Here is a 17,228-nt window from a genome sequence, read left to right as displayed (position 1 = left end):
TTAAAGTACACAAATAGAAGTAAAAATATTCATCTGTCCTGTGGCAATTAATATTATAGATAGTTGAAGTTCATTTCCATTTCCAATAGAGGCTTATGTATAACCTGCTGTTACTAGTAAGGAATTTTAATTCAACTGACACACATAAATGCTTTTCACAATTTAAATGATAGCTACCAAAAGTAATGTGTCATAACCAACAGATAAGCAAGATTAATTATCTGTGTATATTTTTAAGTAGTTTCCATTAATCATACTCTGGAAAATACAATTAACCATTTTTACGTAAAATTGCAGTCCTATCTAAACGTGACTGCTACACAGACACAAACCTTTTTTCCTGTTCTGACTTCAGGCTCTGGTGGGATTGTTGGGGAACATTGCATATTCCTGGAGGTTTTAGAACACTAAACATCTCTCCCTCATATTCCTCATTATTTCCTTCATTTATATTTTCTTTGTTAGATACACTGCTGTTGTCTGTCCTTAATAACATTGCTGAACTAGATGACATCTCTACTGAGGGTCTTTCAATTTTAGGTGAAATTTGGACTTCTTTCTCTTTATTTTGAAGAGTCAAGTTATCTTTTGGTGATCTTTTCCTTCTTTTAGAAGTGTCTTCTTTGATAGATTCCTTCAAAATAAAAACAGTAATCTTTTAAAATAAACTAAAATTTAATCAAAGTTTTGTTTATGACAATTTTTGATGTAAAAACACAATAAAATTTAAACCACTATTCTTCAGAGTGAATGAGAGTAAAAATATTACAGTAAGACAAATATACATATATAGTTATATAAAAATCAACAAGGAAAAGGTCAATGTTTTTAATTTTAAAAAAACATGAAACTCTTCAAACCTGAGATAACCTAATAAATTCTACTGTAAAACCAAGTTTATTTAATATTTGATGGTTGTAAAATAAGACTTATATATTTAGGAGACTTTTATGTCATAAAAGTCATTACTTATTACTGTATAGTTTCAGAAAAAATGGCAGATACCAAATTTATTACAAGTTTTGTAATCTCAAAAAAACAAAACAAAAAACTTTAAATCAACCATATTAGCTTTCAAAAAGCTTCACTAAGCAGGTACTTTAAAAATATAAATTATTAGCAGTTTAATTTTCGTAAAAAGTTAATAAACTTCAACATAACAGAACAGGCCATTTATAGATAAACTTAATTATTTCTTGTGTATGCTATTCTGTGCATATGGCATGTAGAAACAGTGACAGTTCTGTATAGAACTGCCAAAGTTACAATTTAACTTTGATAGGTAGCACAAAATATTATCACTTCAGTTGAGTTGGCTATAATACTAGCTGACTGTCAATAACTGTAATTAATTCTTTCTAAGGAGGGTATAAATGATATTCTTTTTGTTTTGTTTTCCGAACAAAGATGTAACAAAATTGTATGAAACTTCTAATAATTAAAAAAAAAAGTATCTCATTTTGGCTTGAAAATATTTGTGACAGTTTGATTTAGTTTTATTTAATTTTTGATATATTTACAAAAGTTTTATGTAAATGTTTCCAAAAAAAATATAAAAAGTATTTCTTTCATTTTTTTATTGTTGATCAAAAACTTCCATTATATATATATACACACAGTGAATTCAATCCATGTTGGTTTTAATCAATATGTTTATTTCATATTTTATTTTGTGGCTTACAATGATCACATTTCCTGATATATATAAATCATAAAAAAATTCCAAAAAGACTGACAAAGGTTTATCATTGACCTAAGATCTGAACTTTTCAAAATGGCATCATGTCAGCCTAGGTAACAAATATTTTTGTTAAGAATGTTTTCCAAAAAAAACATTTCTTATCTAATAAATATATATATATTTTCTGTTCAATAAATAAAAAGTTCTTTTGCTTGTGCACATTGTTTAAATATAACAAAATTAAGAAAAAGTAAATAACAATTTGAGTCTGTTTGTTTTAGTTGAGCACAGAGCTAAATAATGGGCTAACTGTGTTCTGTTTATCATGGGTATCAACACCTGGTTTCTAGTGTTATAATTCCACAGGCAATTAGAATCACCAAAGTACTTTACCATTACTACTGTACCCTCTTAACCTATTGGTGCTTACTTGATGCATTATAATTGATGGAACTTGCTATAGCTTTCAAATAAATATATTTTACAAAGAAAGGTTTGTAGGATTGAAAAAACATCTAAAGAAATTATGAAAATTTTCTAAGATTTGTAGTTTATTTTTACACTAAACTTTCCACTATAATTTATTGTTAATTTGTACTGCCAAGTCTTATCAGTTCCTCACAAAGCTGTAAGTTAACATTTTCCTAAACTGATAATATATTTACAGTACTTATCTCCTCTCACCTTATACCTCGAGTGGTACCGACACTCATGTTCTATGCTTGCCACTTGCCTTTCACCCCTTCTGCTTCTGCATATCCACATATAAATTATTATGCGGCAACTTCCCATCAACAGAGACAAGACTTACTTAACTGGACCATTTCTTACCAACATCTGACTTCCCCAAGAATCACATATGGAGGATGGTAGATAGGAGGAATGCCACTGGGGGAAAAAATCAATCTGTGAGATAGCTATACCTGAACAGGGTAAAGTGCTACAAGTAAAACATGGTGGTATCTAGAATTGAACATGAGGTCCATGGTAGGAAATACCATATGCCATTGACACATGCAGAATATGACCATCCAACTCTCAACTGAATGGCATGATACATTATTCAGAAGGACAGACCTTCAAGATCCATCACCCCAGTGACTAGGAACTGATAAGTGGCAAGGACTCACATACTCTACCAGAAGAAAGGATGGAAAATGCATTGGAGAATCCAGAGGACCACATTACCAGAGGTGGTTCAATGGCTGACTACACCATCCTGTTTTGAAAGACCGAGCTTTCATGTTAAAGGAGTTAATCAACCAACACCAGTCAGCATCTGGAATTGTACTTAAGGTCTGCAACAAGAAGAGTCTTAAAACCATAGAGCATCAAAGCTTGGCAGTAATCCCTGTCTAATTTACTTATGTGTGTCCATGAATGCATGGTCTGGAACAAACATATTTGTAAAGCAAAAGGCCACTACAGAGAACTAGTAGCAGACCTACAGAACATCATATCTCAATGGTGTGCACAACTTAATTCTGTGATGTAATTGTTTCAACAGAGATGACAATGGAATGGAGACACCCAACCAACATCTTGCAGCATCTGGAATCATACATCAGATCTGTGGTGTGAAGAGGTGCAACGTAATTGACAATGAACATGATCAGAGAATGGACAGTGTGGATTTTCATTAAAATAAAGTATACTTAGTGAAACATCACTTGCCACAAAGTGGAATACACAGTACACTAGAAAAACAGCCCCTGTAGATAAAGAAATAACAAAAATATAGTAAAGAAGAACTAAGTCTGTAATATAAATGAAAAACGTTGATAAATTTGTGAGCAAAAACCATGCATGTTTGTACAGAATTACTACCAATCAGGAAGTGATTAACAAATGCAAATATTGAGAGAGTGCTAGTTACAACAGGGGTTATGTCATGTTTTTATTGGTGGAGAACAGCTGCATAATCCTTTAGATGTGGATATGCAAAAGTGACTGTTGGAAGGCTAGTGATAAACATTGAGCATCTGAATTGAGAGATGTCAAGACTAATTAAGAAAAAACTATTTTGTGAAAGGAGGTAAGATATTGTAAATTACTTATCACACCATTTTTTCATTATATTGAAATAAATATTTAATAAACTGTTATATCAATAGTATTTAAAATTTATATAGTTTCATTAGTAGTTTTTCAAATAATATGCTCTGACATTATAAAACAGTGCAAAAACATGCTGTATCTAATAAAACCTATGAAAGAGAAGAAACCTCATATGAAAAACAAAATACTTGTTATTATATTCCTATAAGATGATAGGTCATTGGCAAATATAAACTTATGGTTTGGGATTAACAGAAACAAAAACTGACAAGTACATTGTTTGTTAACAATAATCTCCTTGCAGGTGTACAAAAATGTAAGTTCAAAATATTTTAAATTTTTCTCTAAGAATTACACTCAATAAGTGTTGTAAAATGACAAAATGTTAATTTTAAATTATGTTTGAGTAAAATAGTTGAAACAGAAGTAAAAATATTATTTTTACTTGAAATTTAATACACCTGAAAGGTGCTCACTAGGTTTAATATGATTCTACTTAGTTTCAAAATGGATGTTAAGATATTTTTTATTAAATTCTGACTTTGGATTGGCAAAACTATAATCTACTTATAAGACATCAGCTCAAAGCAATAGCCAAAAAGAGTGTTTTATCTCACAATAAATTCTTAATTTACTTAGTTAAGAATCTTTTTCTTAGTTTGTTTAGATTACTTAGATTTAAGATAAAAGCCTAGAGGAGTTTTTACTTTTATATCTGGTCCTTCTTTACTTTCAGAGGAGAACTCAGAAGGCTCAGGCTCAGTAATAGTGTTCTGAACTTCTCTCTCTTTACAATAAGTTACTGTCTTTTCATTTGTCTGTTTGTTTTTCTCCTTAAATTTCTGGTTTGGTAAAGAAAGATCTATTATTAACACAAATGAATCAGGTTATGAATAAACTGGATGTACAGCAACAAGATAAGTATCATTTGAATACACAACGATTGATAAATAACTATGAATATTAACTGAAACATATCATCATCGAAGCAAATAAATAGATATTGATTCAGAGAGAAATGCAATGCAACAATATAATTTTAAAAAGCATTTTCAAGTTAAAACTACATATAACAGTTACATAAAAGTTATTCCTCCAATCCTGACCAATAAGCAGCTTACTCAGAGCATATTCAACGGGAATAGTCAGAAGCAAAGATCAATTTTGTTCATGAAATCATTATAATGCAGTGAATAACATCATGTTGAAACACTACAAAGTGTAACATATTGAGTTAAATATAAAAAAAGCAAAATTAAGGTTTTTCTATTAAAATATGCACAAATATAAAAGCTTTAATATCACAATCCTGCATTTCAAATACTTCCTTTTACAAATTCTGCTGAAGTTTAGACATAACACATTTTATAAAATAATGTCATTGATGCTTAAGATGAAATAAATCAGCAGTTCCAGATTAGAGAATTTGGGGCTGTCTTTACAACTAAACAGAGCAGGTGTAATATATGGTGTGCAAACATCAGAATATTTCCCAATATTATTTTTGATTAAAATAATAAAGGATTTCAGTTTTTCTCAATATAAAAAGCACAACAACTACTAAGAATGCAAGTACTTGTGTTATTATTATTATGATACCTTGATATTAAATATAATTACTAAAACAGAAGCACCCTGTTCCCCTGTTGAAGAAATAGAAAGCACTGACGTAAGTGCAAAACATAAGTGAGTGAATGACATTTATCATTAATTTGAACAAGCTCTGATTGTCACCTGCACCTACTTTTAAGTCAAATCTTATTAAGGTATTTTGGTTTCTTGGTTTTCAGTAAGCCATCTCTCAGTTTAGAGCACTGGGTAAGTACATATTAATTTATTAGGCCCTAGGAAGCAGGATATGTAGAAGAAAACCACTAATATAGGTTACCTAATATACAGATGACACTTTGTCCTTCAAGAATGTCTATCCATTCATACTTGTCTTTGAGAAGAGGTATAAATTAAATGCATCTTTATTTTTTACATAATTATTTATTTATTTTTTGAACTCATGTTAAGTGTTTATGTGTTTTCTTATAGCAAATCCACATCAGGCTATCTGCTGTGCCTACCAAGGAGAATTGAACCCCTGATTTTAGCATTGTAACTTTGTAGACTTACCATTGTACTAGCAGGAGACTCTCATGTTAAGTAATACAATCTACTACTGCCAACAGCAACTAATTCCATAACCCAATATCATTTTACCATAAAAATAAAACTGTTAAATCAGAATATAGAATAACAACAAATCAAATGTCTTTACTCTGCCAGTCTTCCATATAAACTTAAAAATTACGATAAGGTTACCTCTTATCTTTCTTTTTCCAAGAAAATAAGATTGTAATTTTCCTATACTGAAAATGTATTTCCAATAGGTACGTTCCTCTTCTTAAAAGATTAGCTTTTTCCACTTTCATGTTTCTTAAACAAATCAGTAATTGTCTTCTCTCCACCATCACATTATGCATGTACCTCCCTCTCTGTGTCATTAGTAAACCATCATTTGCAACTATGGCTGAAAAATGATTGTGGGGAGGAAGGTGGGAAGTATGAGAAGAGAGAAGAACCTATCTGAAATACACTTTCAGTTTAGAAAAATAATAACTTCTGATACAGTAATTTCCTCCTCTCACGATATTAGCTAGGATCCCACACTGAAAAGGAGGAGGGACCAGTGCAAGGGGAGAACAGATCTACTTCCTGAGCATATCCAAAAGATATCTCTGTCTACGAGAGAAACATAAGTTAATCTGAGAATGGGCACTATACCACTTCTGAATCAGGTATCTTCTTGCTATGAACAGTTATGAACAAACATGGCTGAAAAGAAAGGGAGTACATTTGAGTGGGAGAAGATAGGTCAGAAAAGTAATCTCAATTGGATGAATAAATAACACAATCCAATCCCACAGAAGAAAAGTGGACAAGGGAGAATGCATCCCATAGTGTAGAATGGCTAGAATATAGTGGACCATATTTGGAAAGTCAACTATATCCAAAACCTCCTCACTGGGTACCAATATCATTGTGAGGGTAAGAAAAGGATCATACAATCTTCACCTCAAGCCCTGAAATCATGATTGTGGGGAAGTGACCAACTCAAGAGCATGACACAGGAGTGACATTGAGTGATGGAGCCAAGAATTTGCCATCCAGTATCCAATGGAAGTCCATTGCATACTATCAACTCCCATGACTGTGAGGTTAGTCCAAAATGTTTAAAGATCACTAATATCACTATCACAAGAAAAGGTGAGAGAATGTCCAGGATAGACAAAAACTCATATATACCCTCCATGATCAATGACACAGTGGGATGGATTGAAGGAAGAAGATGGATGACCTCAAACCTGTGTGATTACTTATGTTTATTGGTTACACAATATCCAAAACTAGCCCTCAGGGTGTCAGTACCTATGAAAGGGTAGAATAAGGGCACCAAATAAATGGGGTGAACTGCACTGAGACATCTCACCCTGGTATGCCCTCTACACCAGCAGAACACCACTTCCATACTCTGAACTGAATGGTTATAGCCATCTGTGTGGTACCAATCCAGCAGGATGCCTCCATGGTCAACCACCTCAGCAAAGGTAAGGACTTCCATACTTGATTGGAAGAAATGGGGAAAATAAGCACTGGAAAATCTGGAGGCACCACAACACCTGAGACAATGCAATAGGTGATCATGAAGCCCTATTTTAAACATACACAATACCAATTTATTCAATCAAGGCATGATAAAGATGGGAAGCTGTCCTTTTCTACTTTATCCATGTTTTCCATGGGTGATATGGTCCAGAATGGCTATATTTATGAAGCATACATCACAAGGTTATTGACCCCATCAAAAAGGTGAGCATGTGGTGCCATGGAAGGAGTGTGTGAATCAACATTATGTACACTATGGATTTGTGTAGAAAGAATAGCTGGTCAGGTACCAATTACCACAAAGTGGGATTGAATAGACAAAATTTGAAGCAAAAGCATCTGAAAGAAAAAAAGGAAAACGTAAAAACTTAACTACTGTCATAGCTGCACTGAAGTCTAAAGTATAGCCACAGGTGATAGGCAATACCCTCAGGATGCAGAGATCTTGAATGATAAAAATAATGGGAGATAAACATATGAGGGGTGGTCCACATACTTTACTGCAGAATCTCGTCAAAAGGCCAATCAAGATAAGAAGCTATGGAAAAGGTGAGGTAGCAGATATGATGAGAGGTAGCATGAAATAAGGTACATTGGAAATGAAACAAAGAGGAATGAGCCAACTGGATTAACTGACAACTTTAATTTGTAAGGATAAAGGGAGAAAATCCTGAGGAGAAGAGTATTGTAGAGAATAAATAGATGGGAATGAGAAGCCTAGTAGGAAGTCAAGCCTAGTAGGAAGTCAAGAGGGCAATTTAACAATAAAGGGTATGCACAGGACCTAGAAGTCTATCAAGATCATGACAAGGGTATAAAAGAGCAGCAGAAAGAAGGGAAATAAGTGAAAAGGATTTATCCTTACAAGCTGCTGAGGTCTTTGAAAGGAAAGAATGATCTGAATAGAAGAGGAGATTTGTTAGATGGTACAGTGTGTGAGTGATGTTGAGTGTGATTATATCTGGCCAACATTGTCCATAGGCCAAGAGGAGAAGAGAATACACCTTAAGGGAGAGATGAAACTGAGGACATAAAGTACTGAGCTCAAAAAGAGGTAAAATAAGAATGGAGTACCACATTAATGTCTGCATTAGTTAAATTAAAGTTTGAGGATGTGGAACAATGGACATAAACAAAAGTAACTGGTAATTGATGGAGGCAGTGAATGCATTAACATGAAGAGTACTCCAGTAATTTCAAAGCAATTGAAAAACAAGGGGATGATGGGACCATTTCATCATGCAAAGACCTGGTCTGGTATGGAAAGGTGATCTGCCACAAGGTTGAAAGCACTCAGTATTTGACATAGAATCAAATAAATGTGATGATCATAGGCCCAGAAGAGAAGATTCAAGGTGTGAAAACATAGGAATCTTGACCAGATGCCTCTTTGTTGAATGATATGCACTACCACTGTTGAATGATAGTGTGGATCATAACCAACTATCTCCTGGAGATAGGAAGAAAAGGATCCAAAGCCAGATCAACAACAACAAGGCCAAGGATGCTGATATGAAGAGAATGTTCCTCCACAGACTATGAACCTGAAGTCACTCTGTGGTCAACCTATGCTCCTGAGCTGTGAAGAGATGCATTTGTGAACATATGCAAATCTGGAAGTGGAGGAGGAAGTAGGATACCAGATGAAATATGATCCTTGTCCAACTACCATTGGAAATTATTCACAATATAGGTAAAAAAGATGATGGGAGAATAAAAAGAATCATTAGCAAGGTTTCATTGGCCATGGAGGACCCATTGAAGGAACTACATATGAGCCCAAACAAGGGGTGTGAGAGGAGTCATTGAAGACTACATTCCCAAAAGCAATATAACCTTGCAAGAAAAAAGTAAAGGAGGAGACAGGGTATTCTAAATGGCCAGTTCTATAGAACAAAGGAGAAGATTGGGCCCGAATGAGATGGGTGTTTGAGAAAATACCTAAATTAACAAGATACTTATCATCCATAACTATATCAAGAGCTTTCTCTCTCCTCAGTCATGCTATATTACAGGTGCCATATTTAGGTAAATACTGTTTTTGAGTCAGATAATAATAATAATAATAATATCATATTGACATACTATTTGTCTACAAACAGCCTTAAAACTGAGCATTAAACACAATTTAATATGTTTTTCCCTGAGCTTTGTAAGTGCAATCCATATAAGCTAATTCTCTCATTATCCATTATTTTAGTATTGTACAAACATTCACAATGCATTAAATAATGGAACCAACATCCATATAAGATAAATGGCTGAGGTACATACACAAATCACATACTATCCTCCATAAAATGAATACCTCTTTGCTTCTTCGAGTCTGTATGATACGTGTTTCATTAACAGAGGATATCTCTTCTTTTTCACTACTTTTGAACTGGACCAACAAAGATTCTTCATCGTTTTTAAGTGGTTGCAATTCTCCATACTTTTTGAAATAAAGTCGACATTCTGTGCATAGTAATGCTTTATTTCTACCTGCATGATGCCAATCTTTGGAAGCTGAGAAATGTACAAAAATTCCAGAACTAAAGACACTAAATCATTACATAATATGTATTAATACTCTTAAGTATAGTGTTAATTGATTCCATCCAAACTAACACCAGTATTTTGTCTTGTATACAATACATTAGCATTCCTCATAGTAACCACAATCTTCCAAATGTAGAAATTAATAGAAAAAAATCTTAAATTTGGAATGGGTTCTTGAAAAATGCTCTTCAGTAAGCACAGTGCAGATGAGAAAAAGTGTTTACTTACCCTAACCTCTTTTTCATTTTCAAACAGTAATAGATTTGGAAATATTCAGTCATTTGGCAAGTGTCTAACACAAGTCAAATTTATATATATTCAACTGCTTCATAACCATTTTAAGTATTAACATTTATTAACTCACAAAAAAATTTTCACATCTACACAGTTACGTATTTTATCTTCAGTATTTCGTTCATGAAACAAAAATTCAATTCTTTAAGATGATAAATAACTATACATCTTACAAAAAATGTCCAGATAATTTTCAAAGATAACTAAGTTATTTCAAGTACACTTGAGTTATACATGTAGTTTGCATTTAAACTTGATCAACATGAAAGATAAATGGTGTCAAAAGGTGGCAAAATGCCTGATCAGACTCACAGTACAAGGCATATTTGGATTGCTTAATATTTGCTTCTGAATAACCTTTTCTTGGATGGTGTGGAGACTAATAATAATTAACAATGATATAATAAATAGAAATAGCTGATAGTGAACTTAACAAGAAAAGGAGATCCAGATTGAGAAGGAATAAAAAAGATACAAGAAAGTCACTTACTGAGACTTTGAATAAGGTAGGTCAAACTAGATTAAGTAATGTTATGCTTTAGTGGTATAGCTGAATTGTAGTATGCAAATGATTATACAACAAAAGAATATGCAATGGAAATGGTGAGGATGAGTGGGTATTGTGAAAAGAGGTATCGATTGGAATTACATTTTCAGTGCAGGAAAATGTTAAATTCTGGTATAATACTTTACCTCCTCTCACACAACACAAAAAATTCAATATTCAAAGGGTAGAAACTTTGAATTGTGAAAAATTTGGCTAAATGAGCATTCTTCTTCAGAAACACCTAAAGAGAACCCATCTATAGGGTCACACTCATGAAAGACTGCACTATTTTGTACCATGTATACTCTTTGTCTTATTGAAAGATAATGTGTTGCTAAATTGGATGGAAAATATGTTAGTCTAATCAGTAATAGAACATACCAGAGTGTATAGAAGCTAGAATGTGTCAGATTCTATTTCGTGTTTCAACTACAGTCCAAAATTAGGCAGCACTGGTATTTGTCTTCCATTCTGCAGTAGGAAGTGAATCCCAACTGTCTTCATCTCAAACTCAGGAAGCAGAAGGAAAAGAACAATTTCTCTTCTGAGAACCCAGGCACAGCATGTTGCAGACACAGTACCCAACTAACACCAAATCACCTGGGAACCCAACATTGAGGCAATGGAAGAAAGAATAATGCAAGCATAGTAACTTCAGTCTCAAATCAGGTGGTGTCATGAAGGAAATTTTTGTCCAGTTCTCAGCAGGAGAGTTTCTACTGAACAAATGCTTAAGGACTTATGTTGGCTGGCCCTATGCTAATCAAACAGCAGATTCAGGCAGATGTGGGATGGGGCAAAGCCAGCCAAGAGGATGAAGTGTATTTGGTGGATATGTTCATTCCAAAACCAGGTGGCTTCAGGAGTTTGTCTTCTGGTCTGCAGTGTGAAGAGCATACTCAAAATCTACAATGACAGAACACCATCACCCTAATCTCAACTGAGTGGAAGTTGTCATACTCAAAGGGCAAAGCCTATATGGTCCACCTCTCCAGAAGTTAGGAACTGATAAGTGACAAGGACTTCTGTACTCCACCAGAAAGAGTGGGTGAACATTGGAGTGGGGAATCCAGAAGAAGGCAACACTTATACAGTGTAATGGGTAATCATGAAAAACAGGTCAGTCTCAGTTTATTCAACTAGAACTAGAGAACTGACAATAATTCCAATATTGCTTTACTCAAAAGGGTTCATGATTTAGTATAGTCTAGCAAAGATGTTTTATAAAACAAGATACAGTGAGGAATTCTAGCAGTTTTGTGAAACAACCATCTCATAAGTGAGTGTTATAAACCTGTAAGGATATGGTGAAGATTTGAAGTTCAGCATACTTAGAAAGAGGGAACTGTAAAAATAAGATATATAAAAAGAGAAAAATTACCCATTAAAAGCCAGTAAGAAGTACATAAAATGGTGACAATATACAGAAGAGAAGGTGATGGCAATCTACATACTAGTTTGCACAAACTCCTCCAACAGCTTACAGAAGACAGAGAGGGAGAGTAGTGTTGGATTTGGTATGAAGACCTGAAAGAGTAAATTTTAACCAACATCCAATGCTGCATAGGCTAAATGGATGAAGTGCTGTAGTCATCCTTTGAGATATCTCTTGGAAATATAAGGATTGTCAAATAAGAAAGAGATGTAAGCATAAACAAGGAAAAGGAACAGAGCAGGTCAAAAACATGTGAATGGAAAAGAGAAACTGATTGAGAACAGAATGGAAATAATAAAGAGAAAAGGAAGGGAAAAGTTCATGAAGTATCAATGGCATACACAGCATATTTCCTACAGCTACAGGCAAAAAGTAACAAGTATGACCTGAGCGAAAGATGGTAAAAGGAACACGAGAGTAAAAGGTCAAAGAGAAGAAGATTAACAGAGGGTGAAGGTAGTAAAATGAACAAACAAACATCTTTAAAAACAGCAAAGGAGAATATATAATGATAATAAAAAACACAGAAACCATGGTTAAAAGAAATAACCCTCATCTGAATAGCCAATGAAAAAAAATTGGTAAAATGGGGGCCAGAATAAGGGGAGTGGAAAAAAACAATATTTAAATGCCAACTATGGAACAGGTGCCCTTCAGGGAGAAGATGAGTAGGAGGGAAGACATGGAGCATAAAAAGATGGAGCAGTGCTAATCAGATGGGTATACAGTTAAAACTGAGGAAAGAGGAACAGGAGATCAGAAAATGGAAGTAGGGCATTGAGAAGATTGGAAAAAAATTTGAGAAGAAGAGTGTCCACATGAGAAGACAGCAATTTGAACACCAGAAGAATGAGAGACCAATCCGTAGGTAGTATCTTGACAGGCTTTGAGAGATGATTCACAACAGGACTCAGGGAACCCAGAATCATACAAGTTATTAGACATACTTCTATAAAATGGATCCAGAAAAGGAGATTGATAGTACGGAAACAGGAAGAGTGAGGCAAAGTGTCTCCCTCATTACTGATGAAGGAGATAACAGCAGAGTTGATTGTCTGTATCATTAAGAGATGTCTATGAAATATCCTCAAAATTTGATGTACAATAAAAAATTCTATGATACAGATCTGAAGAGATGATATGTTTTGGCACCAATGACTCAAATTCATGGGATAGTCAAAGCATGCCTCCTATCTTGTCAAGGTGGCACATGGAAACAGAAGAAGACCCAAATGAGAGGAAGAGGAATCCTCAGTATGGGAGTAGTTTGATCAACTCACCAGGTGAAATCTTTGAAATAAGGAAAGAGAATGGTTGAGGACAAGTAATCCAAATAAGAGAACACAGTCCAGAGTAAATGTTAAAAAATGAACATGGCGAAAGGGGATATGGAATTCTGTGGAAGCCCCTCAAAAAAAAAAAAACACATAGTAAAGAAGGGAGAATATGTGGCATGAGAAACTAACTGCATCATGCATAAAGGTGAAGACATTCAACAACTAGCCACAAATAGAGGGCAAATGTCCATAAACCAAATGAAACAGGTCTCAAAGACCTCAAGTCTATAGGACAATCGCTGTCAAATCTGACAGCACCAATGTCTATGAGTAGTGAAAGGACAGATAGGAAGATGAATGATAGGTGGTGACAGAAAGATATAAGCAAGCAGGAAAAGGAAACAGAGACAAAAAGGAGCATAGGAGAGATAATAAATCAGCGAAAATATGATATAACACTGGCATGCAGCCCCAACATACGGCACAAAACATATAAGCACACCAGTAAAATTACACAGGCAAATGAAAGGAGCCAAAAAAAGGCATATGAGATACAAGAGAAGAAAAAGTAATTGAGGAACAAGAGCATCATGCCCCAACCAACTGTATCAGAAGTGAAAATGCTAAGAAAGATAAATACGTCACTGCAGAAAACATAAGTGAATGATTATCCATTGCAAACATCATAGGAGCATGGAGGATTATCCAGAAAATAAGGTTAAAAAATAACAGAAAATAGTAGTAAATGTAAGACAAAGATTGGAAAATACAAGCCTAAATCTCAAGAAAGGACTCCATGATTTGGGAGTCAAAGAAAAGAAATCCGGCATGAATTATGCCTAGTCATATGAAGTAACAAAGGAAGGAGACAAGGCATTTATGCCTCAAAGTAGTAGTTAAAAATAAATGAATATGCAAAAAACATATCTGAGAAACCTAGTTACAAAATCTTGAAAAAAGTGTAAAATAGAATCAAATCAGTATGAGTATCAGATGAGGCAAAGGTAGGTTAAGAAACAATAATCATCAAAATCTTATTTGCCACAAACAAAAAATATCAGCAGAGATATGTCAGGAACAAAACAAGGCTTAGGGTGCATGAAAGACTCCATTTGCTGCACATAAGCCTTCACCTCTCCCAACAGACAAAGACAAACTCTATGTTAATATAGTTGGTATATTAGCATTTACAAAATAATGTTGTTTCACACCAGACAAAATGGAAGTTGCTGACACTTGTGAAAAAATATCTTTTTAGATACTTCCACTGAAAACGCCTATATCCAAAACATTCTTGAAAAAAAACAACACATCATTACACACAAGTATCAAATTAAATAACAGTGACTGTGTTCTACAGTATAGAGTGAGACAACTGTGCTAGGATGGTGTGTTGTGCTTCTATTAGTGAATGGTTGTTGTACGATACAACATAGCCATACCATATGTAAACATATGACCTTTGGTATGAGCCTGAACTTAAGCAGCAAGCAAAAGTAACACATATAGAGAGAAGTACCTAATCAAGGAAAGCTATTATCTGAGCAAAGCTAAGTTAACTTATCAGAATTATTATTTATAATACTGTTAGTTCATGGGGATCTACTAAAGGTCTTATATGATATATTAATTATATAATATAAATAATAATTAATGTATATATACTGTGCTACATCTGCTTCTTTCATTAATAATTATAGTAGAATTTATTCATGGATTAAGTGATTTTTATAACAGAGTTATCTGTTATAATATGCCCTCAGCAGTAGGCCTGAAAGTAGGGTTTTTATATCAATAGTGGACACAGCACTGTTTTACTTCATGTTTTACTACAGACAAAATGCTATACTGTGAACATTTTCAGTACTAATACAGAATTATTATCAAAGAAAGAATTCCTAATTTAACAAGTTCAGTTTTCATTTTATCATGAAAACAGTTCTTCAACCACTAGCCCTAATGAAGCTGCAATGGCAAAATGCTAGCTCAAATAAAAGTTTTTTATTATTATGCAGACAGTAATAATTGTTGTCACTGTGTTCTAACTTTTTAGCCAAAATGTTAATCTTGATGATTTTATCATTACAGGCATGTTCTATCCTACATGGAGTAGAATATCCTGGGTAGGCAATTGTGAAAACTGTTATCATAAATAATATAAAGCTGAAATGGAAAGTTTATAGAAACAAGTTTTACACTATAAAAAAAGAACCCAAATCTGTTATTGAATGAGATAAAAATTACTATGATATGATTATCACTGGGCAACAGAAATTAGTACCACAGATTATCAAGTTCAAAAAGCTCTGATTCTCTGTAAAGATGTAGAAATATTAGGTGTAAGATAAAATCTTGTATAAGTTAAAAAGAAAATCAGAGCATAAAAATTGATTCATAAAGTTAGTTAACAATTAAGCATCACATATCAATCGAAACCTTACTAACTACAGAGATGCTAATTCAGTAGAACTCTGCTAACATTTTTAATGAATTGTGCATCTCTCATGCAGTTAGGAAAAAAACATTTAAGTTATAGATAAGGTGCCAATCAGTGGTAGTCAAACTCCAAAGATTACTTCTTATTTGTTTCTATTATAAGAGCAAATTGTGATATGCAAGTATTGCATAAAAATGGTAATGCTCAGTCATCAATTTGGCAAGAAAATGCACTAAGTTTAGAACACTTTAAAACTAATATTGCCAGATTGTATTAATAGTTTAAGGATAATCCTAATTCTATGAGTAATTTCTGTTAGTCTTTAAAAGTCAATGGAGTACATAAATGGGGAATATGAGGTATTGGTGTCATTAATACAATAGATTAAATTTGTGGTACTCAAAAAACAATTCAGAGACAAGTATGAGAAAACTTGCACTTTTCAGGCCATGGTAATGAACCAACTGGTAAAGTACAAATATCCAGTAAAACACTGAGAACTACAGCACATTCTTGAAACCTGGAACATATAGTTCTGTTTAAAATGTTTCAATATTAAGAGTATAACTGTACAGATACTTGGTCAAAAGAGAGGTAAAAAAAGTATAAAAAAATATATACTCAATAGTTTGATTAGGGACAGAACATATTTGATTATAAGTTTAACTTAATCTAAATAACCTTAGTTAGATATCAGTGAGAAGTTACTAAAAGCTATTTTTTATAAAATAATCAGGATTATAGTTTGATAAATATCTTGGTTAGTTATGAGTGCAGAGGAAGTTCTAGTTGTTATTATAAATTATTCCGGATGATAATTTTACATTTCCGTTGGTTACCAGTAGAAAAATATTATTTACCTCAATTATTAAAGATAGCACAGTTATAGTTATGGTTTAACAGGTGACTAACACCTTCCTTTAGTAGAAGTAGAGACTTAGAAAAATTCAACTTCATCCAGGGGCATAGATCCTGGGGGGATGGGGTTAAAAATCTCTCCCTTCATTTTAAATGGGAGGTATGATGCATACAATCATCCCCCCCTACAGTTTGGTCTGTTGAATTGTTTTATTGCATCACAGGCCTACAAATTGTGTGTTTGTTCTTGTGTTCTTACCAATTGAATTACATAATTAGGCCTAGATGTAGGCTTTTTCAGAAACCGAAATGTACATCTTTAATATAGGTGTGCTTCTAAGCTTTTCGATCTAAGTGATAGTTCGTAAGTATCAGTCAGTAGGTCTAAGTATACATGCAAGTATCGTGGCAACAAGATTACTCTGTGACTGCATGTTTACAGCTTT

General features: G+C 33.6%; 1 protein-coding gene across 6 annotated transcripts in view; it reads right to left on the bottom strand.

Moving 5' to 3' along the window:
• LOC143223083 (uncharacterized) overlaps positions 1-17,228 on the bottom strand; it is a 118,535-nt gene that overhangs the window by 23,895 nt on the left and 77,412 nt on the right. For all 6 annotated transcript variants that reach the window (XR_013012651.1, XM_076450511.1, XM_076450510.1 and 3 more), the window contains 3 exons: positions 9,702-9,901; positions 4,447-4,581; positions 333-634 (listed from right to left, as the gene is read on the bottom strand). Coding sequence is in view for 5 of the 6 variants with exons in the window: in XM_076450511.1 (XP_076306626.1) it covers positions 333-634; positions 4,447-4,581; positions 9,702-9,901 (637 nt within the window). In the remaining variant the exon portion in view is untranslated. The remainder of the gene's footprint in view (positions 1-332; positions 635-4,446; positions 4,582-9,701; positions 9,902-17,228) is intronic.

The sequence above is a fragment of the Tachypleus tridentatus genome, chromosome 8, assembly GCF_004210375.1.
Source record: "Tachypleus tridentatus isolate NWPU-2018 chromosome 8, ASM421037v1, whole genome shotgun sequence".
NCBI lineage: Eukaryota > Metazoa > Arthropoda > Merostomata > Xiphosura > Limulidae > Tachypleus > Tachypleus tridentatus.
The sequence above is the reverse complement of the archived record's forward strand: the minus strand, read 5'-3'. Positions and strand labels throughout refer to the sequence as shown.